This window comes from Pseudorca crassidens, chromosome 3 (assembly GCF_039906515.1).
Source record: "Pseudorca crassidens isolate mPseCra1 chromosome 3, mPseCra1.hap1, whole genome shotgun sequence".
In the NCBI taxonomy this organism is placed as follows: domain Eukaryota; kingdom Metazoa; phylum Chordata; class Mammalia; order Artiodactyla; family Delphinidae; genus Pseudorca; species Pseudorca crassidens.
In genome coordinates this window covers 34,545,735-34,568,458 of record NC_090298.1, presented here as the reverse complement: position 1 = coordinate 34,568,458, position 22,724 = coordinate 34,545,735, and the positions used below count along the sequence as shown (strand labels likewise).

The window sequence follows — 22,724 nt, the reverse complement described above, 5'->3', positions numbered from 1 at the left end:
TTTATTCCTGTCCTGCCCCTACGTTCTTCAGAACCATTTTTTTTTTTTTAGATCCCATATATATGTGTTAGCATACGATATTTGTTTTTCTCTTTCTGACTTACTTCACTCTGTATGACAGACTCTAAGTCCATCCACCTCACTACAAATAACTCAATTTTGTTTCTTTTTATGCTGAGTAATATTCCATTGTATACTGTGCCATGTCTTCTTTATCCATATATCTGTCAATGGACACTTAGGGTGCTTCCATGTTCTGGCTATTGTAAATAGTACTGCAATGAACATTGTGGTACATGACTCTTTTTGAATTATGGTTTTCTCAGGGTATTTGTATGGAAACACAAAAGACCCTGAATAGCCAAAGCAATCTTGAGAAAGAAAAATGGAGCTGGAGGAATCAGACTCCCTGAATTCAGACTATACTACAAAGCTACAGTAATCAAGACAGTATGGTACTGGTACAAAAACAGAAATATAGATCAATGGAACAGGATAGAAAGCCCAGAAATAAACCCATGCACCTATGGTCACCTTATCTTTGATAAAGGAGGCAAGAATATACAATGGAGAAAACACAGCCTCTTCAATAAATGGTGCTTGTTGTTTGTTTTTAATAAATCTCTCTCTCCCCAACTAGAAGGTACACACCAAGAGGGCAAGGGTTGGGTCTGTTTCTGAGCACCCTGGCATCCTCAGCACACAGAATAATATGTAGCACATAAGAGGTGCTTTATAAATATGCATTGAACAGATGTCTTTATCAAGCTGCAGATGGAGTTTGAACTTGATTTGAGCAGAGAATCTGGGAAGGTTAAGGAGAGAGGGATTTCTTCCTTTCATGGCCACAGAGGGAAAAATTCAAACCAGCTATATGTTTAGTTGTAACTTTCATTATTTTCTGTTTTACACCTAAATAGTTGTGGGGATTTAGTTCTGAAAGTACATAGTGCTTGTCATAGGAAGACTTGGGAGGACTTTAGTCTCTTATTCAAGAAAGCCCAAGTCCTCTAAAATCTCTAGAGTTGATTTTAGGGCATTTGTTTTGCAGATCATTCACATGACTTCATTCTTTCTCTGAGTGCAATCTCAGGGGAAAAAGGTTTTTTTTCCAAAAATGAGTTATTTTTATCAGGCATAAATCAGATATGCTCCTTTCGAAACAGAAACAGGTTTAGCAAAAAATGCTAAGCCTTGTCTTCATGCAAGTTACAATCTCTGAGATACATCCATCTGTCTACCTGAAGTTATTCTGAAGCCCTTTCTGGGGTTTAAAACTACAGATGCAAAGGCCCTGCCTTTTATCAATCACTGTATGATTCAGTGCATGAAATGCCAACCTTTTGGGAGTTTCTTTTTGTTTCATCTTTCTCTCCTTTACATTTTCAAGTGAAATTTCTAAGCCTTCAGAAATGGCTAGATTGACAGGAAATCACATTTTAAATATGTCAGACTTGAGTTGAATTGGTTGGTCCTGAGTGACTCAGTTGCCCAAGGGAAGAAAGACCTGTGATCATTATTTTAAATTTTGCAGACCAGTGAAGCCTCCATTTCTCAGGAGAGGCTGGGTTTCAGAAAGGCAGTAACAAGGCTCTGACATTTCATTGTAATCTTTATTTCCAAGGGCATCAGAGAGTTCTGTAAAAATTAATTTAATTTAAAGATTCTATTTCATTCAACAAAAGAAACATTTCATTGAAAATTAAATATATTCAAATAAAATTCACTGAAAGATTCAAGTGTTTTATTATCCACCTTGTTCATTCATAACCACAAAATACAACAGTTTAGAGAATTTAGAGAAGTAGCATATATAAAATGCATTTTTTGTAAAAGTATTAGGTATACACACACACTTGAATATGAATTTGACATGGGTTCCTAATAAATTTAATTCTAATTAAATGATAGGTAATTATAATTAACAATAAATTGATAGTAAATAAAGAAATCTGTTTAATTAAGTTTAATGCTAATAAACTTTATTCTTAGAGAGATGATGACTACTATTGTCGTTATTAACACAGACTCTCAGGACACTTTACGTGTAATGCAGGAAAAGTCATTTTGCAAATTGACTGTTCAATTTGGAAATTTGCCAGTAATACCTGCCAAGTACAGAAAAGTTAAAATCCTTCAAGTTAATTTTTAAAAGACTTTTGTTTAGCAAAATAGCAGTGAATTCACAAACTAAAATCTGGCAATAGCCACGGTGAGGAAAACTGAGCAGTCTTTCCATGAATTATGTTACTGCATGCACTTTTATTCTAAAACTCAACCTTTTGTTTCTAAAAATAAAATCTATTTATTCAATACAAATGTATTGAGTACTCAGTCTATGCCAAGTGCTATGCTGAGCCTTTGGGCTCCAACAATGAGAAAACAGACAGTCTTTGTCCTCAAAGCCACTGCTGTCTAGATAGGGGGCAGGTGTTGATCAAACATGTAAATATAATTACAATTCTGACTAGTGTTTTGAAGAAGTGACATTTAAACTATCACCTGAAAGAAAAGTGAGTGAGTTGGTCAAGTGAAGGGGCAGGGAAGATGAGGTATTCTTGGTGAAGGAAAAAAAAAAAAAAAAACAGTGAACAAACAACAGCCCTTACAATGTTCCCTGAGGAAAATTAGGCTGGTCAAGATGAGTAAGACTGTGGATGTGGCTAGAATTCAGTGAGGGAGAGAGGGACCAGAGATGAAACTGGAGGAGCAGCTAGTAGCTGCTGTTCAGAGCCTATAGACCAGTTAAGAATTTTTATCTTCATGCTAAAAGCAGTGAGGGGTGATTGAAGCATCCTAAGTAGGAGACTGACATGAATTAATAAGTCAGGGTCAACACACTGAGGGTTACTGAACTCAGCACTTCCAATTCCTAAATCTTTTCCTTTAAATCTTTTCAAAATTGTTTCTCAAAGCTAGAACATCAGAAGATCTGGCTCCCACATCGCTGCTCTCCTGTTGCTTCCTTGGAGGAAGGTTTTCTGATTCCTGTAGACTTGCCTGTTTCTTCTCCAAGAAGCCTGCAAACTGTTTAAAGATGCCTTTACTCAGGAGAGCTCCATATTCTGGAGAAGGGCTTTTAGGTTTCATGTACCAAATTTTGGTTCTGGACCTGCTCTTTTGCTAACTTAAGTTAGAATCTATGATGAGAAAAGCATATTTGGACGTTTGCCCCAATTATGTGCCCTCCCCAAAAAACCCTTCCAAGGATACTTCCCTAAAGCTTCATTGCCAGTCTTGCCCTTATACACAAGGACATCCCCCCCACCCACTTTCTATCATTGATAGGAAATTGTGAAGGTTGGAAAGAAATCCTGCAGGCTCATTTTTATATCACAACTGTATTATGGCTGGGTGTTGCCCTCAGAGTTCCCTGCTGCCTTCCTTCTTTGAGACTCTGGAGCAGGGCATTGCCTGGGCTGTCACTCAGTGGATATTCAATACATTACCACTCACAGAGAGCCAGGCACTCATCTAAGCACTTTAATCCTCATTAATATGCTAATGTAATAGATGATAAAACTGAGGCTTAGAGTGTTAACTAACTTGCTCAAAATTAATGCCAGTGCTGAGACTTGAGCAGAAACAGTCTGGCTCCAGATTTGACACTAGTGCTAGGATTTTATTTAAATTTTTCTTTATCTTGAAATGATTCTCCTGGTAGTCAGTGAGGTCTTGCGAATAAACAGTCTAAATCCACACTGTAAATCCAGCATCTAATGAAAATGAGAGATTAAGAAAAAGAGGGGCATTTAAAAGACAACATTGCAGTATCTATTTAGTCACATCTTTCTATGTGATTATAGGAGACCAAAGGAGACTATTCCATAAATAGATACTAAAATATTAATATACAAATTCAAAGAGAATTTAGTAATCTCTTCAGACTACATAATTTCACTAAGAAATATTTTCCTTCATAATATTAGTGAATGCTCTTCAAATTTCTGCTAGCAACTTTTTGGTTATAAAGGTGGAACTAATATGAAAAAATGAATGAATGAATGAGCAAATGAGGGCTTTTTAGGATCTCGTAGCAATCTGAGAACTTCCAAAGGGAACTTCCTAAGCTCTTTATTTATAAGTGAAGAGAATACAAGTTTCAGTGCCATTAGATGATAGACTTTGTATGGAATTAATATTAGATTCTTCATTGCATAGGAAAATCAAAGAACTCTTCTTTAGACGAAATCAACAGCAAACCTAAGTGCATATAAAGGGAAGCTCTGACTTAACAGGTTGTCAAAGGAGGCGTTAACCATCTGGCCCAACACATTCCTGTTCCTCCCCTATTCCAGTCAGTCCCCCTAGTGTCCCCACACCTCCATGGCGCCTACTCTCTGGTCACCTTGTCTTTCCTAATCATGTCCTCTCTTTCATGCCCATATGCTTTTTAAAAAAAAATACTTTATTGAGGTCTGACATATAAAAGGCTGTACATTTTTAATGTATACAACTTGATGAGTTTGGAGATAAGTACATACCCATGAAACCATCACCATCAAGGCTATAAATATATCCATCACCTCCCAAAGTTTCCTCCTGACCCCTTTATTATTTTTTTATGTGTGTGTGTGGTAAGAGCACTTAACATAGGATCTACCCTCTTAGCAAATCTTAGTATACAGTACAGTTTTGTTAGGAGGGCATTATGCTAAGTGAAATAAGCCAGACAGAGAAATACAAATACTATGTGATCTCAGTTATATGTGTAATCAAAAACTGTCAAACTCGTAGAAGCAGAGAATAGAATGGTGTTCACAGGTGCTGGAGAGAGGGAGAAATGGGGAGGTGATGATTAACGTGTACAAAGTTTCTGTTATGAGAGATAAGTTCTGGAGATCTACCATACAGCCCATATTCTATTGGATGTGCTATTCCCTTTTCTTGAAATGCTTTCTTCTTCTTTATCTAAAAAGTCTTGACCAAGCTCATATGTCACCTATTTTGTGACATGCTCCTTAAATTTCTCCATAATTTCTCCCAAGTGAAATAAATTATTTTACCTACATGCTCCCACAGGATCCTATGCCCATGTCTGTTGTGCCATATTGTATTGTCATGGTTGGTTCACATCCATTTTTCTTGTTAGACTTTGAGACAGCTGAGACCAGGATTTCTAGGTAACATTTGAGTTCAATAAATGTGCTATTTTCCTTTTGGGTCCCAGGGATTGTGGCAAGTACAGGGGATATTTTGATGACTATGATATGATTTTTGTTTTTTGAAAAGTGTGCAGGTGCTGATAGAAATAGGCATGGAAGTGGAAAATCTGAACGCCATGTGCAGTGTGTAGTTACAGAACTGTGCTTATGGGGATAAAGCATCAAGAAAAGAGTTCTTCACCCAGATTTGGACTTGAGGGATGGAGATGCTGCCTGGGCCAAGTCTTGAAGGGCAAGCAGAAATTAGACCAAGAAGGGTACTGAAAGAAAGAATGGTATTTCATATAGAGAGAAGCCCTGAAAAAAAAAAAAAAAGAGGCATGAAACCACAGGGTATGATGTTTGGGAGAAAACATAAGCATTTCAGTATTACTAGAGAAAAAATGAGCATGTAGGAAGTAGCAACAAATGCAGCTGAAGAGAGGTGTGTGTGGTGGATGCGTGAGGGAGGATGGAGGGACTCATATATACTGATCAAGAGCCTATGGATCTTGTAGGTGACAGAAGACTTTGCAGTGTTCATGTAGAAGAATAATGCATTTGGTTGAGAGAAAGAGTGTTGTGACTGTAGTGTAGAAAAGGCACGAAAAAGCAATTTGGTGGCAGGGCTGTGGCAACGTTTCTTGGAGAGAGGTGAGGAAGGTCTGAACCCCAAAATGGCTCTAGGGAGCTACACCTAGAACGCTGTCTTCCACAGATACAATATATCTTTGTTGAATGAGTGATTTTTTTAAATTAAAGTTAAACCAGTTTTTCTTTTTAATTTTTTAAAAATTAAAAAAAAATTTATATTGGAGTATGGTTGATTAACAATGTTGTGCTAGTTTCAGGTGTACAGAAAAGTGATTCAGTTATACGTGTACATATATCCACTCAATTTTAGATTCTTTTCCCATATAGGTCATTACAGAATATTGAGTAGAGCTCCCTGCGCTATACAGTAGGTCTTTGTTAACCAGTTTGTCTTATACCATGAAAATTATTACACTGAGACAATATTTTATTACCACCAGAGTAGGCTTTTCAATTTACTCTAATTACCTAATATAAAAATTGATTCTCAGGAGGGCAAATAAAAAATTTACTCTTTTTACGTAAAAAGCACAGGTATATACAAACAACTTATAAGCATATTTAGAGTCTATCTGTGGTATTAAAATTTTATTGAGAAGGAGGGTGAGGAGGGAAAAATATTTTAAAAGGCTCCATAAGGGGGGAATAATTTTAAAAGTTTAAGAAATGCCACTCTAAATAATCATCATAACTTCAGTAGCATTTGCTAGTTTTAATCCAGTATACTGAGTCTTTTGTTTAACATAATTCTACTTAAGTCTGTCTGAGTATTTCATATTCAACTTGGTGTTATTGCTTGTTTTGTCTTTGGTATCGTACTGACTTTACAAAACTATATCTGAACAGAAAAAGAGAAATATTCCCATGACTCAGAGAAACAGCATTTAAATGTAAAACTCCTATTTCACCTGAGGCCTAAAAGCTATTCCAAGATGATATTTCATCAATCCTCAAAGCAATCTATTTTATAGAGAAACAGAGAAGGGCACTCATATTCTCCTAACATAGCTCCATGGGGATAACAATTAGTTGTTCTAAATACAGGCCCAGGAATTTCAGTCTTAGAGCAGTAGCGGGCATCTGAGTATCTCTTTCTGTGATGGTCATGGTTCTAAAATGGGGGTTCTGTTGCTCAGGAGCCTCCCAAAACCTAGTACCTTAGGGATCTGGTAAGCCAGCTACTTGGTTAAACTTAATACATCAGCATCACGCTTCTCTACCCCACCTCTCACATCTCAAAGTGAGTATATCTGCTAGAGAACTATTCTTCCCAGGAAATGCACTCGTTCTGATACTTTTTCCAAAGAGTGTCTGCTTTTTCTAAAATGCCAAGGTGATACTATATTCACAACAGAGATATAACCATCTGCCCTAGCAAGTGCAGAAGAGAAAGTAATGGAATTCAAACCCAAGTGGCTGCACACACATTGCCACGGCATCTGTCTTTCTAACGAACTTGAATACACTTGAGTCTGTGCTCTAGGGATCCAGATTTTTCATTTCAAGATAGAATTCTCTTCTGAAGCTGTTGTTGTGAAGACCAAATTTCTCCACCTGCCAGTCTATTTTCTGAAGGCAATGGACCTTTTATTTATTTATTTATTTTTGGTAATGGACCTTTTAAATCAATGTTATGCTCTTTTAGAAGCACTTGTATCCTCCTCTATCTGTATGCTGAAAAATGTGGATCTGAATTTTTAAGGTATTTCCCACAGGATGAATGTAGTCCAAGGCAGTTGATTCAGTTTTGCCTGGATGGGTCAAGTTTGACTAGATACACTTTCTGAGGTCTGGAGAAAGACACACATATTACATTCTATGCTTCAACCTCACAAACCAAAAGAAGCATGGATTTCTTTTCTCCTTTATTTCCATGACACTACCTGCTCCTAATTTTCATCTTACTTCTATGCCTACTTCTCTCTTTTTTTAATTGAATCAACTTTTCTGCCCATGTTGTTGATTTTCAAATTTTCTCTTCTCGTCCTTCTTTATACTACCTTCCCAGGTCATTTTATCCACTCTCATAGCTCTAACTATTCTTTCTATGTGATGACTCTTGACCAGCTCTATGTCCTGAATATCAGAACTGTACTTAACTGTGAATTAAGATCTCAACTCATATGTCCCAAAGTCACCTCAAAGTCAACATGTCTCAGATTGAACTTAGCACATCCACTGGAAAGCCTTCAGTGCTGTCTTTCCAAGATTAGCAAATGATGCTCACCTGCCAGAATACCGCTGGAAATCTAGGCATCAACATGGCTTCTTTCTCCCTCTCCATCTACATCCAATCCCACACCAGTCAAATGTTGTCATTTTATCTCCTCAGTTCCTTTCAAATATATCTATTGTGGCCACTGAGATGTAAGCTACCATTATCTCTGGTCTGGCTTCCTTCCACAGCTCCCTAATTGTTAGCCCTGATCCCAGTCTTGCTTTCTTCCATTCAATGAAGGCAGACCACTCTCTCTGAATCAAAAGTCTAAGCATATTATTTCTCTGGTTAACAGCTTTCAGTTGGTCTACATTTCTGAAAGCCCTCTATCATCCGGTTCCTTCTTATTTCTCCAACATTTTTAAGACTTCCTTAAATTTTGTAACTTCTCTGAGATTCTTAATCTCATCATTGTCTCTCTACCCACTCACTTCTCTCTCTCCCTCCATCTCATCCAGGAAATTAATGTCCACATGTATTTCCTCACTCTTTCATTGTTATTGCACTACCATCTCTCAGACCTCAGTTCATTTATCCCTTTTTCATGTCAACCTCCCTTCCTGCTCCCTTAGGTCATAGTGGTTTCTCTTCAATATGCTGTCATAGGATATTGCATCTTTCCTAACATCTCCTGGATCTGTCTGCACGCCCTACTCCTAAGCACGCCCTATTCCTGTCAATGAATGAAGGAATGCTATTTCTTCTGTCTAAAAATGCACTGCATCACCCTGTTCCCACCTTTACCCAGCTAAATCTTCCTAATCCCTCAACATTCAGGGAGCACTCTTCTGAAAAGTTTTTCCTGACTTTGCAAGCTAGGCTAGGTGACTCTCCACTATGCTGTGATGGTAATGAATCATCTTTTATAATTAAGTCAGATCATAACACTCTTCTGCTCAAGGTCCTCCAAAGACTCCCCATTTCGCTCAGAGTAAACCTCAAAACCCTTATAATAGTCTACAGTGCTCTACAGCATCTGCCTCCCTTTCCTTATTATTTCTCTAACTTCATCTTTTAATACTTTCTTCTTTCTTTTGCCACATTTAGGCATGCTACCATTTCAGGGCCATGGCAGGAACTGAAACGCTTTCCCTAGCTTTCTACATGACAACTCCCTTGTCTCCTTCAAACCCTCGCACAAATGTCCTCTTGTCAATGGACCTGCGTAAGCACCTATTTTAAGTTGCAATCTGCTCCACACCTCTCTGTCTATGCACTCCAAATCCTCCTTTTTTGCTGCGTTTTAATAGCACTTATTCTTTCCTATCAAATGATATAATTAATTTATGATTATTAGTCATCGTTTGTCTTTCCTTATTAGACTGTAAGCTCCACACAGGTGGATATTTGTATCTGCTTTGTTCACTCAAGTATTCCAAGTGCCTTCAAGGGTGTCTGGAACAGAAGAGGTGATCAGTAAATATGGTTAAAGGATGAGCATTGATTGTGCTATACAGTATTAAAATTTTCTTCCTTGTCCACCTGCCCACCACCAAACCATGCACTTGTCAAATGCAGGGAGTTTTGCCCTTAAATCTATTTACAATATCCAGCATATTTGCTGAAAATAGTGGGTTCATAATAAATGTTTGCTAAGTGCATGTATGCATCTCTGACCTCACTACCCCATAGCTTTGCAGGGTTTGCAATCACACTATACCAAACTAGAATATGAGTGCAAGAATGTTGTTTCCTTAGTGGAGAAGCTTCTCTATAAATTCTCATGGCATCTGAGATCTCCAAAGATGGAGTCCAATGTGGACCAAGGTAGTGAATATAGCCAAGCCATCCTTCCATATCCTAGGGTTCCGTATGCATAAAATTGATCCCGGGTTGGTTGAATTCACGGATGCAGAAACCGCGGATGAAAAAGGATGACTTTACTACTTCATTTTATATAAGACGCTTGAACATCCACAGACTTTGGTATCTGTGGGGATTCCTGGAACCAATCCCTCGTGGATTCCAGCGATGGCTGTATTTCTCCTGCAGAGTCACTTCAGAGGTTAAGAATTTGCCATTGTCCATTTAGCTTTTTTCTCCATTCTGTGTCTGTAATAGGGGCATTTATTTTAATAAGTTAAAAAACTAAAGGAAGTCCTGGGAATCATGAGCTCAAAAAATAATATCTTTCCTTCTGTGACTTCTCTTTTTTCTTCTTTTCTCAGAGCTCTTCCTGCCATGATGCAGTGGGTCCGCACGCAGAAGCCAGGAGAGAGTGGCATCAATATTGTCACTGCCGATTTCGTAGAACTTGGTGATTTCATCAGCACTGTCATAAAGCTCAACTATGTCTTTGATGAAGGGGAAGCCAACACTTGATAGTACCATTTGGAGTGCCAGTGAATAAGATAGAGAAAACTCACTGTATTAGGCATATTATCTATAAACACTCTGATCTTCCTATTCCACTGAGTCTCTGAGGGAATAAGGGCTGAAAGTGGGTGGGAAAAGGGGGAAACCATTTCTTCAGTGATTATTATCATACTCTACATTACTATAAATATTTCATTTCCCATTTGATGAGCAAAACCTACTTCTAGTGTTAGGAATAAAAAAAGACTAGTACATTTCGTTTCTCAGAATTAGTTTTTGTAACTTATGAGTGTTTACTTGATTGTGTTTCTGATTTCAACCTAGGGCTCCTACTCTGTGTATCCTCTAAATGAACCTTTCTTCTCCCTCTCTAGCTCGCTCTTTTTAATCAGCTGTTGTATGGGACTTAAAAATAATTAAATGCCCAACATAACGTGTATTACCAATACATTGTTGTGCTGAAATGTACTTGTTTTGTGGGACCTGGTATAATATTCTGTAGTCTGCAATCTCACTAACTTTTGGTCATAAACAATATGCATCAAATCTGTTTCCCTGCATAAGTAATATTGGTGGCCATAATCAGTAATTTTTGTGTTATATAAAAACAATAGTGTTTCACAGTATTTCTATTTAAGGCAGCTATAAATATAGAGTAAAAACTTTTGTGGAAGAACTATTAGTGCCAACTCCATAGTGAAAAATGGGGGTGGGGAAGAGACGGATATCATTTTAATTCAGAAATCTCTTAACTAATATTGTCCTACAAATGCTCAGTAAATGAAAAATTATGACAAGAGTTGTTAAAATCAGAAAACTCTGAAAAGAACTCTTACAAAAGTTCTTCTAATAATTATCTTGACTGAAAAAATAAAAAGAAGAAAAGAAAGAAATGAAAGATTGAGCAAGCTTTCCTAACAAATTGAGATTTCCAAATATGTCATTCTAAATCCCAGATTTTGAGGAATATATTCTGAGAAGGTTCAATGTGAGTTTTTTTACTTGAAGTTGAGGAAAATGGAAGGGTGGCAGAGTGAATTAGAGCAATGTTTTTGAAACTATGACCGTGAACTCTCAAGGATCGGTGAAACATTTTTAGGAGATTCTTAAATACATGTGATTTGGGCAGACTTATTGAAAAGCACTTCTGTGTCCCACCCCAGGGTCAAGTTTGAGGCAGAGGCCAAAGTTTCACAGAAAGTTTCTGCCATCCACCATTTGATAGTCCAGGTGTATGAGGAAGAAAAATGGTAATGCAACTTTGAGCACTGCTTCTGCCTTTGTGTCTTTGTGATGCTTGACAGCTCTAAACAATCTTAAAAGAGCATGATAGCCCTTACCAATATGCCTCACAGGAATATTGTGAGGCATTTATAAAAATCTATAAAATTTGCTGAATTTGTACAATTCTTAATTATTTTATCTTCATGTTTAGAAATAATCTCACCTCAATAGTTTCCTGGGAAAACACAGTCCATGTAAAATGGGGCCATAGAGAAATAAAAGCATGCTCTCAGCTTTCAGTTAATTTAGATGTATGACATGTGGTTTAATCTCTGAGTCCTAGGTAAGGGATTTAATTCCAAGGTTACATACATCAAAATTATAAATAATCAAGAGTTGATTAAAAGATTATAAATACTCACTATGAGAAAATAGTGCTTATTAGCAGCTGTGGGGAAGGAAGAGAAATTGTTTATACTGAAGAGAACATTTATGAAAAGTGTGCAGGTGTGTGTGGTTGACCAAGTAGCATGCATATACACACAATAGATATGATCTCCATTCCAATTGTGTGTATATGTCTCAACAGACAAAATATATCAATATATACCCACTCTTGTGCAGGCAGACAGACACAAATACACACAAACACACACAGTCATGGACAGACACAGTGAAATTCTTCTTTTCAAGTGAAAACTTAGGTAATATTAAGTAATTTAATTTTAGGACCAAAACCCTTAACAATGTATGAAAAAGAGTTGATGAGATTTTTGAAAGTAGAGTAGCTGATCATGTTCAAATATTTTTGTAAAAATCGATATTAATTATCTACAAATATAATTTTCTTTCTGCTTTCCCTCCCCCTTGCAGTTTTATTGTCTTTCTATCTCTCTCACCTGCTCTTTATATGCAATTGAATATGAATCCTTTCTAAAGGACTATAGCTTATTGAAATTTATGTCCTGTGAAGTTGTTTTTTGGGGAGGTTTTCTCTGACTATTCATTATTCATCCCTCAGGAGGATCTTTAGCGAAGCACACTTGCAATGACACAAGGATTTAACTTATAAATGTATGAGAAAACAGATCTTTCAACATATTCAATACAAATGAAAAATGAATAAAATATAGAGGTACATATGTTGTGTTTTCTTGAACTTAGATGCTTTCTTATGTTTGCTTAGAATTAGCTTTGTCATACCTGTCATTTGGGTGCTGGAAAAAAACAAACATGCTGAAGCATTAGATTAATTTTCCGGTTTCTGAGTTAGAGAAAGCTTTTAATTGCTATTAATGATATGCACATAGAATCCTTGTTTGACAAAAGATACTTCCAAGCCAATGTTTGGTGTCCACGTGGATGTACAGTATCTAAGTAACAGGCACTGGGAGTAAATGGACTTGCCTTAATTTCTAAAGGAGGGAACAGGTAGAAGTGAACCATGCATCCTCCACTAGAGGAAGAGTTCACTAGGAGGGATTCCTTTGCAAGGGGAATGGAGAGAAAATGCCTTTGGCTGTCTTCTGCCCATTAGCCCTGCTCTGGGACACACTTAGGGAGCAGGCTGTGGGCCTTAAATAAAGAGGTAGGGGGTGAGGACTAGTGGTATGCAATCAGAGCTTACCATCAGCCTAAGCTCCTTTGTCTTAGCTGGGCATTGAGTTTCCAGAGAGTTAGAGCACAAGGGCTACAAATAGACCCCCAAATGGTAGGAGATACATCTTGGTGCATTTTTTGTTTTGCTTATTTCTTAAGACTTTTCCATCACAAGTCCTGCAAGGCAAAGAAAACAGAAACAAAATCCAACTTTTACCCAATCTACAGCAGGAAATCAAAGGAGTGAGTGGCTGAGATGAGGGAAAATATACAAAGAGTATCATTTTGGGGTTTGCTTTCCTGTCTGTAATTTCAAAGGACGAATATTTAGATACTCCTGCCATTATTCTTATGTCTCCCTTATTACTACACAATCATATGAATACAGAGAATGAGGAGGCATCTTTTAAAAGCCTTAGGATATTCTATATGATGACCTCAATATTCACTTTCAGCCATACTGGGAAAACTCACGTTTCATGGAGTGCCACCTAACAATGAATGTATTAGAGCATAAAGTATTTGGTATGTATGCACCTGTGTGTGTACACACGTCCTCACACACACACACACATACACACACACACAGACACACACACACACACACAACATGCACATCTCACACACTATTCAAGCTGAAACTGCACTCTAATCACTCAACCTGATTCTATTGTCATTTTAACTCTTAAAATCAGTATCTCCTACGTAAGTAGGAACAAACATAATTCAAATATTTAAGAGGAGAAAAATCACTAGAAAACCAATGAAAAATGAGATCTTCATAAATAAGAAATGCCTAGCAGTAATAGTCTAACTACACTGTCAATTACACTTCAAGCTAGAGAATCAAGGATGGACTTAAATATAAATCACAAACAGACAGACATGCATCTTCGCTTAATGTTGTTTTAAGTTCTTTGAGTTCTAACATGTTTTAGCCAAGGTTACCCATTCAGGATCTCCCCTGTTAGGATTCCAGACTGGAAGTTTGGAAGTCTCAGGAAATGTATGTGTTCATGACTTTTTCAGTTCTACAATTTTAATGATCCAATGACACAATCTTCTAGTCCAAATGAGAGCTAGTCCAAATGAGAGCTCCACAGGTAGAGTGCTCGCTTTTTGAATTGCTAATAGAAAATAATGCGGAGTGTCCCTCAGGATATGCTAAACAAGGTTTTTAAAAGTATTTTATTTTATAGCACTTTAGTTTTTTCAACTAGATTTCAGTGACACAATGGTGTAAATGCTGTATTTGCCATAACTTATTGGTGGCTCCTGTGTTACATACAGTTTTAAATAATGCTCTAAATTATTTGTTTCCCAATGACAGCGATAAAATGTTCTGTAGAATTTGTAAAACGTGTTGATTAAGTCAGCTGAAAATTGTGCAATTTTTATTTCATTTGTGATACTCTTTTGTAGGTATTAGTCCTAAATGTGTATTTCTATGAGTCAGAAGTATGTGCTTGTATGTGGTATGTGTGTATTAAGTATACTGTATCTTATACAAAATCAAACTTATCCTAAAGAAAAAGGGCACATTATGACCAGCCTTAATTCATTGACATTTTTGTTATTGTTTCAATTTGGGATTAAAATTTTAAAAGAAATTATATTTTTGTTAAAAATGGCCTTTTTTTTTTAATCACATGAGGAATGTGCTTTGGCACTCATCTGAGTTCCTACAAGCAAATAGTCCAGCTTGTGGAACACCCAATGCTCTTTAAGTTTCAAACATCAATTAATTTATTAACTTCATTAACATGCAAAGAAACTAAATTCAGATTCATTTCCATCAACAACAGAACCAGTGCATTCCTAAAGCTGTTCTTCCAAATATGGAACCCATTTTGCTTAAAGGATAAGTTTTCCATAAAAAACTGTTTCTCCAAACCATTACTTTTTAAAAAATTGGATCTTCTCAAGTGAGATGAACTGCCTTGGCCCTGTGAGAGTCAGTAAAGACCCTTTGCAAAAAAACAGGATGCAACACTCTTAAATTTTTGCTATCTGCCTATATGCAGTTTAGCAATAAAAAACTAAGTACTAATTTGAGGATCTGCACAGGTGGCCATGTTCAAAGCAAAACTCTGTCATCGTCGGGCCTGGGATCTTGGTATGGAATATTAATCAATCTTCTTTCCTCTCTTTCTCCATCTTCAATTATTTTTGTCCCATATTTAAGGTTGCTAGGTAGAATACAGGACACCCAGTGAAATTCGAATTTCAGATACATATGAATATTTTTAGTATAAGTATTTTCCCAATATTTCATGAGATGTACTTATACAAAAAAATGACTCATTGTTAATCTGAAATTCACATTTAACTGGTTGTGTTTGTATTTTTTTCTAATCTGGCATCCCTATCCATCCTGACTTTCTACTTTTTTCATCAGGGCTACCTACCTATAGGGGGTAAAATTCTACCTCTTTCTACACTCCTGTGTTAAGATACTTCACGAAAATCCATAGTCCTAATACCCTTCATGAAGGAAAATATTGGCCCATGCCAAGTCCTACAAATGCATTATGAAGGACCCACTCAAATATAGGAGGAATAACCAGATAAGAACTTTTATAAGATTAATGCCACATTCACTGGCCTGTTGTGAGATCCAAGTCTCGCTCCACCTGCCCCCCTTAATCCCTTAAGTAACATTTCTCAATAATTGGGACAACCAGTAACACACCCAGACATTTAAAATGACCCTGGAGTATATATAGTAGCACCTTCCAACCCATACCAGGACCTCTTTTAAATTTTATTATTTTTTTCTTTCAGAGAGGTAACAAACTAATCCCTTACTTTTCTCATTAACATCTTACCACAGATTATTTTTATCAGATTAGAACTGGTCTCCTACAGAACTGTAGAAAATTTGACATAGGAACTCTCTTGACTGCCTGAGGAAGGGAGGAGTCTGAGGTCTGAACACAGCTCTGTCGGTGTCTACTCGGGCAGCAGGTGGGAGATAGAATGTAGCGCCTGACCATGAAGCCAGCACCTGACAGGGGCGCTCGCCAAAGCAGATTATCACAACCAGCGCTTTTTCTGAGGAAACCCAACACGTCCCAGAGTAAGAACAGTGGGATCTAAGGCCAGTTTCTAGAACACTTTTCAGAGAGTAGAACCATGTCGGCATTCCTAAAATAGAGTTTTCAAATACTGTTGTATCCAATGGTGAATCCTTGACAGAGTCCGCATGTGGATGGAGTTTCAGAACATTTAGATAGCTACCTCCTCTCTTGAAATTTGTGTAAGTGATAAGAAAATCCAAATCCCTTAATGTAACATTTCCATCTCATGGCCCCTGCTGTCACACATTTGTGTTGATTTGCTTCATGTCTATAGGATGGGAATTTGCAGAGCTGGTGACATTTCCTTCATTGGACACTAGAAATTCACCAGAGGGAGACAGATCTGTGCCTTCTCTTTTTAGGATCTGGTCATTGATACTTTAATAAATGTGGTGTAAAGAAAATACATGCCTACAGTTCTGTTTAGCAAATGTGAAATTTTTTTTGATAAGATCGTGTTCTTAATGTTTAAAAATGTTTCTTTGTATCCAGTGAAAAGCTTAATAAAGTCCTGATACCAGTTGTCTTAATATTTTTATTTCATATTCATCAGTGCTGCATGATAGCCCCAAAGTGGATCTCTTAAATAGGACACGACTCAGAGCAACAGGAAATATCATTCTTTTTTAAAAATATAAATCACCATATTAGGATTTCCTCTGTGAAAGAATATAGTATTCTCCACCAATAAATGCAATGCCATGAGTGCTTCCATTACATCAAAGTTAGGTATCTCCGAAGTCTGATGCTTTTAGCTTCTGATATTGCCACAAAGGCCAATATCAGTATAGCAATACTATGTTAATATAGTATATTAATATTATAAAACAGCGTCTTGAGTTAAAAGCTTAATGTGAAATCTACTTTTGCTGAACCTCCACTATGTCCAATGCGTGAAATATTATGTCAGAAGTGAAATTGTATTTCACCAAATAAACCCTACTTGTTGGGTTCAAATCAGTCTTAAAACAAAACTTAAGCATTGTAATAGTATTATAAAAACCCAGCAAAAAACTGTGGTCCAAGATTATTTTTGAGGTTGAATTTGGACATAAATCCCCCAAAACGCTCTGCTTGTTATATACACTGGTAGGTTCATGACATTAGAGGATTTCTATTTATAAAGCTGTAATGATTTCTACATTTATGAAATCATATATATCTGCAAATAATATTCCACATAAGTATATCTTGGACCTTAACATAACACTGCTATAGTTTTATCATGGCCATTATTTATTTATTCAGTAATTCAGCAATTATTTGCCAAATGCCTACTATACAGCAGGTCCCCTGCTAAGCACTACAAAGCATTTCTAAGATGTTCTTTAGGACAGTGGATAAGTACATCTCAGGTAGTTTATCATTAGAAATAACAGGTGGCATTATTTTGTCCTCTAAACAAACAAATATAAATTCATTCTCAATGATCTTTTCAAAGAAATATCCCCAGATAGTAAAACTGTTTGAACACAGTTGTTCCTGAAAGCCTGAGAAGAAAGGGACAATTTCTACAGTAAGTATAATGGGAAATAGGTTGGTCTTACCATGAAGAGTGGATCCCCCCCCTCCCCCGTCACGATCCCTGTCACCATGCATAGGATGCTGTGTGTGAACTTGGGTGCCATATTCTATCCATAGCTCCAAAACAGCAAAAACAGAGGCTCCGGGCTTCCCTGGTGGCGCAGTGGTTGAGAGTCCGCCTGCCGATGCAGGGGACGCAGGTTCGTGCCCCGGTCTGGGAGGATTCCACATGCCGCGGAGCGGCTGGGCCCGTTGAGCCACGGCCGCTGAGCCTGCGCGTCCGGAGCCTGTGCTCCGCAATAGGAGAGGCCACAGCAGTGAGAGGCCCGCGTACCGCAAAAAAAAAAAAAAAAAAAAAAAAAAAAAAACAGAGGCTCCATCCCTTTTCTTTGCTCCCCACTTCCAGAGCTTCAGATGAAACTTCTTTTTCTCGCCAGCAGAGGCTGATCTCCTAAAGTAAAGCAGACCCCATAAAGAAGTGTCTCCCTCCCATGGGGTAAAGACGGTGATACCTCCTAGACCAAAGGAGTCCACATATCAGCTGGCTTTGGACGAAATATTTCTTTCTTAGTGGAAAGTAATATTGTGGTACGATGGAGCATTTCAACATTGAATGTCAACAGGTGGTTTAATATGTGTCCGTCATAATAACCGCACTGAATTAAGTGGCAAGACATGAACCTAAATGTAACTGGGCATCTTCTACCATATTCATCTTTCAGTCCTGTGGATAGAAATATTCCTGGGAGCAACTGGAGCTTTAGGCAACAGTGAACCACATTAAATTCTAGAAAGTGGGATGTAGTACCCTGAGTGAGAAGCAGAGGAGGGCGGTGGAGAACTCCAGTGCTGGCAGCTCCAAGCTTTCCTTGGCAGAATGTTTATCCTCTACTCACACTTTTTCCCTCAGAGCAACATGTAAGCTTGACCCCTTGGGGTTTTACTGAGAAATAATGAAGGAAAAAAATCTCTTGCCTCAACACAACTGCTCAGCTATTATTAAATTGTACTCTTTCATTATGGAAAAAGAAAAATGTGCCTACAGACTGGTTTCTATTTGGGCATGGGGAAAAGGCAGACAATATTAATTTTGAACCAATAATTCTTTTCTCATTGGACTAAAAGGTTATGAATCTTTGATTTAAGCTTTAAAGTTAGAGGCGCATCTTCACTGTTTTTGTATTCCCAGGGCATAGCAGTTATTAAAAGAGTTTGGAAACAATGAAATGAAATTGTGACAGGTTATGACCCAATCGAGTGGTAGACAAGTGCTTGATCAGGGCTGTGCACATGCGGAGCACAGTCGGATGTTGATGAGTGTTCCGAAAAGTACCAGCAGTATCCTCCACTTCTTGCATTCCTTGGAGAAATATTGACAATATTGGGAGAATTTAGGGGAAAATACACTGCGTGGTGTTCTCTTCACACACTAAGGCCTCTTCTCTTAGCTGTAAAGTCAACTCTAAATCTTTGTGAAGAATATGCACCCAGGGGAACTTGCGTTAAGATGCATCGATTTAAAAGGAGCTGAGAAAGGGTACGAGAGGGGATTCCATTTTGAGCTTCAACAAATCTCTTGTTAAATTTTCCCATCCCTCATCCTTTTGCAGATACAAGTGGGGTTGCGTGAATACATTAACTAAAATTCCACAGGCTCCTGTTTCCACACAAGAGCTCTGCTCACACACCCTTTGGAAAGACTGTCCCCTTCACCACACTTTCCTGCATCCCCAGAAGATGTTTTCTGTGCCGAGTAAAACTCCATGACCTCCGGCTACTGGCTGCTGCTGCACTCTCATCTCAATGCCCCCTGTGGTCTCCAGTCATTGCCCTTTCTCCACCAGAACCAGCAACCTGCCCAATTGGCACTGCTTACCCCCAGCTGAGCATCACTCCAGAGGTAAAGTCCTCAGGTGCCAAAGGGATGAGTGGTCTAGTGCCAAGTGAATAGAAGTGAGGAAATACTTCTCTCTTTATGTTATATCCTTGTGTCCCAAAATAATTAATTAACCAAAATAAGAGGCAAAGAGCTTATTCAACTCCCCCTCCCACCTCTCTTTCTCTCCCCGTTATGGGCTTGGGACAGATATCAATTCCAGTGACAGCCACTATGTCATTCTGAAAAATCACTGCTCCCCTCTGAGGACCAAGGCTTTTTTGCTGGTCAAATTTATCTTCCTGGTTTTTCCTTCTCTCAAGAAATTATCTTAGGGATTTCCTTAGTTCTTATACAATAGGCCTCTGATAGACCCACCCTCCCAATTCTGTTATTTAGTTTCATTCTACATTCCACAGATGCATGTGGCCTAAAAGGACCAGCAGATCCTGCCCATAGCCATCTCCACAAGATGGGCAAATGAGCAAACTGGGTAAGGGACTTGGTGTACAGGTACCTAGCTTCTCCTTACTGGGATTCCTCCTTCCCCTGTCCACCACAAAGAAAACTTATTCCCTCACAAACAATCTGATGAACTTATTCACAATGAAGTATTGATATTACCAGGGCTTAAAATAGTGGTTTTCAAACATTTTTTTTACTTTAAAGACACATTTACAGAAAGGTTAAACTCACAAAACAGCATATTACAGATGGGAAAGGCCAATGGCTCTGTGTCCCCCTTCTATGAGTTCTTCTGGGTATTGCTACAGAAATTCCTAGGACTCCCCTGAGCTGCACTTCTCAAACTTTATTATGCCTACAATTACCAGAATCTTAATAAAATGCAGATTCTGATTCAGGAAAATGAGGATGGAGCCCCAGATTCTGACTTTCAAACAAGCTCCTAAATGATGCTGATCCTGCTATGGCAGGCATCCCACTTTGAGTAGCCAGGCTATGGAGCCCAACTTTAGAACAACTGCTAAGTCTTGAGTTTTCCATGAGATTTACTTGGTGGGGGGGGGGGGGAGGGTAAATGACCAAATCTTTAACTATAAAACAAACAGTTTGAGTGGAGGAATTATTATAGGAAAGAAGAAAACCAAGCCTCGTCAACCGAAAGCCACCAGTAACTACCTGTGGTCTTATGAAGTCAGGTTTATTTACCCATCGCAGTAAGAGAGACCAGGCGGAAGATGAAACATGGATTATCTCACCAAACTAAGGAAAACAGAGTTCTGTGCAGGGGTGGGCTTTAGATGAAATTTAAGTCTATTATGATAGGCTCAAAGCAAAGTAAGGCTGTGTAAAGGGTCTGGGCTGCAAAACAGGCCTAATGTCTTGGCCCTTCAAAGTTAATACAGCTGAGGAAGGCTGTGTGAAGAAACCCTGGATGTGAACTTCTGCTCCCAGGTTGTGAATTGAAGCTGATTTCCTGTATCAAAGTGACTTAGATCCTGCATGCGTGAGTGAGATGTTTCGTTCTTACTGATAGAATTTCCAATAGCCTTCATTACTCAAGAAGGGGGTTATTATGACACTTTAGAGCTGCAGTGTGTCCTTGAGAGAAGTATTTCCTGTTAACTTTGAAGAGCTGACTTTATCTATGCCTGTTATTCCAGCCTAATGAATGGCCAGGCAGATTTTACTTTCTTAGTCCAAGCTATTTTTTTAATTTCTCAGTTCGTAAGTGACAGAAATACAACCCAAATTAATTTAAGCCAAAAGAAAAAAAAAAAAGTGGAAACTTTTCAGGCTAATTGAAACTGAAAAAGAAGTAGCTTTGGGGATAACTGTATCTGTGCTCTCATAAAATATCATTAGGGCTTGATTTTTCTCCATCTCTCAGTTTTACTTGCCTCTGCATTGACTATATTTAAGTTGGGTTTTTTCACACTAAGGCAAGATGATCAAAGAGAATTTCTTTTTCTCAATAATTTGAACTGAAAGAAAATTTTGAGTCTCATTGGTCTGAGTTGGGCTTCACGTCAAGTTCCCAATTGTGAGAATGGATGGAGAATGGGGAAATGGCGGCTTATAAGGAAAATTGAAGTTCTGGACTAGAAGATGTGAGAAGTTGCTCTAGCCAAGTACAAACACAGATGTTCTTTACAGACTTTCCCAATACCCTGAAATCATGTCCTGTAGGAGGCACTGCTTTCCTTTATTCAAAATGTTGGCCTTTATTGCTTTCAGTCTGAATTCCAGAGATGAGAGAGTAACAATTAATGCTAAGTATATTTTTAACTTTTTATGTTTTGGGGTCTTTTTAAAAATCTTTTTTATCGTAAATAATTTCAAACTTACAGAAAAGTTGCCAAAATAATGGAGAAAACTTCCATGTACACTTTCCTCAGAGTCATTTGTTGATTAATATTTTTTCAATGTTCTAAAACTAGTGTGTTTTAAAGTATTATTCACATTCCAGAAGCAATTAAGATGTCCTAACTGAAAACTTTAAAAATCTATATCCTTGGGAGGACCTTCAAGATGGCGGAGAAGTAAGACATGGAGATCACCTTCCTCCCCATAAATACGTCAAAAATACACCTGTGCTTCCCTGGTGGCGCAGTGGTTGAGAGTCCGCCTGCCGATGCAGGGGACGCGGGTTCGTGCCCCGGTCCGGGAAGATCCCACATGCCGCGGAGCGGCTGGGCCCGTTGAGCCATGGCCGCTGAGCCTGCGCGTCCGGAGCTTGTGCTCTGCAACGGGAGAGGCCACAACGGTGAGAGGCCCGCGTACCACAAAAAAAAAAAAAAAAAAAAAAATACACCTACATGTGCAACAACTCCTACAGAACACCTACTGAACGCTGGCAGAAGACCTCAGACGTCCCATAAGGCAAGAAACTCTCCACGTACCTGGGTAGGGCAAAAGAAAAAAGAAAAAAACAGAGGCAAAAGAATAGGGAGGGGACCTGCACCAGTGGGAGGGAGCTGTGAAGGAGGAAAAGTTTCCACACAATAGGAAGCCCCTTTGCGGGCGGAGACTTCGGGTGGCAGAGTGGAGAAGCTTCGGAGCCACGGAGGAGAGCGCAGCCACGGGGGTGCGGAGGGCAAAGCAGAGAGATTCCCGCACAGAGGATTGGTGCCGACCGGCACTCACCAGCCCGAGAGGCTCGTCTGCTCACATGCCGGGACGGGCGG

At 38.4% G+C, this 22,724-nt stretch overlaps 1 protein-coding gene across 2 annotated transcripts in view; it reads left to right on the top strand.

Moving 5' to 3' along the window:
* PLCXD3 (phosphatidylinositol specific phospholipase C X domain containing 3) overlaps positions 1-16,703 on the top strand; it is a 190,558-nt gene extending 173,855 nt beyond the window's left edge. For both annotated transcript variants that reach the window (XM_067730600.1, XM_067730601.1), the window contains exon 3: positions 10,125-16,703. In XM_067730600.1, coding sequence (XP_067586701.1) covers positions 10,125-10,278 — 154 coding nt within the window. In that variant the 3' untranslated portion in view covers positions 10,279-16,703. The remainder of the gene's footprint in view (positions 1-10,124) is intronic.
* Positions 16,704-22,724: the final 6,021 nt, after the last annotated feature.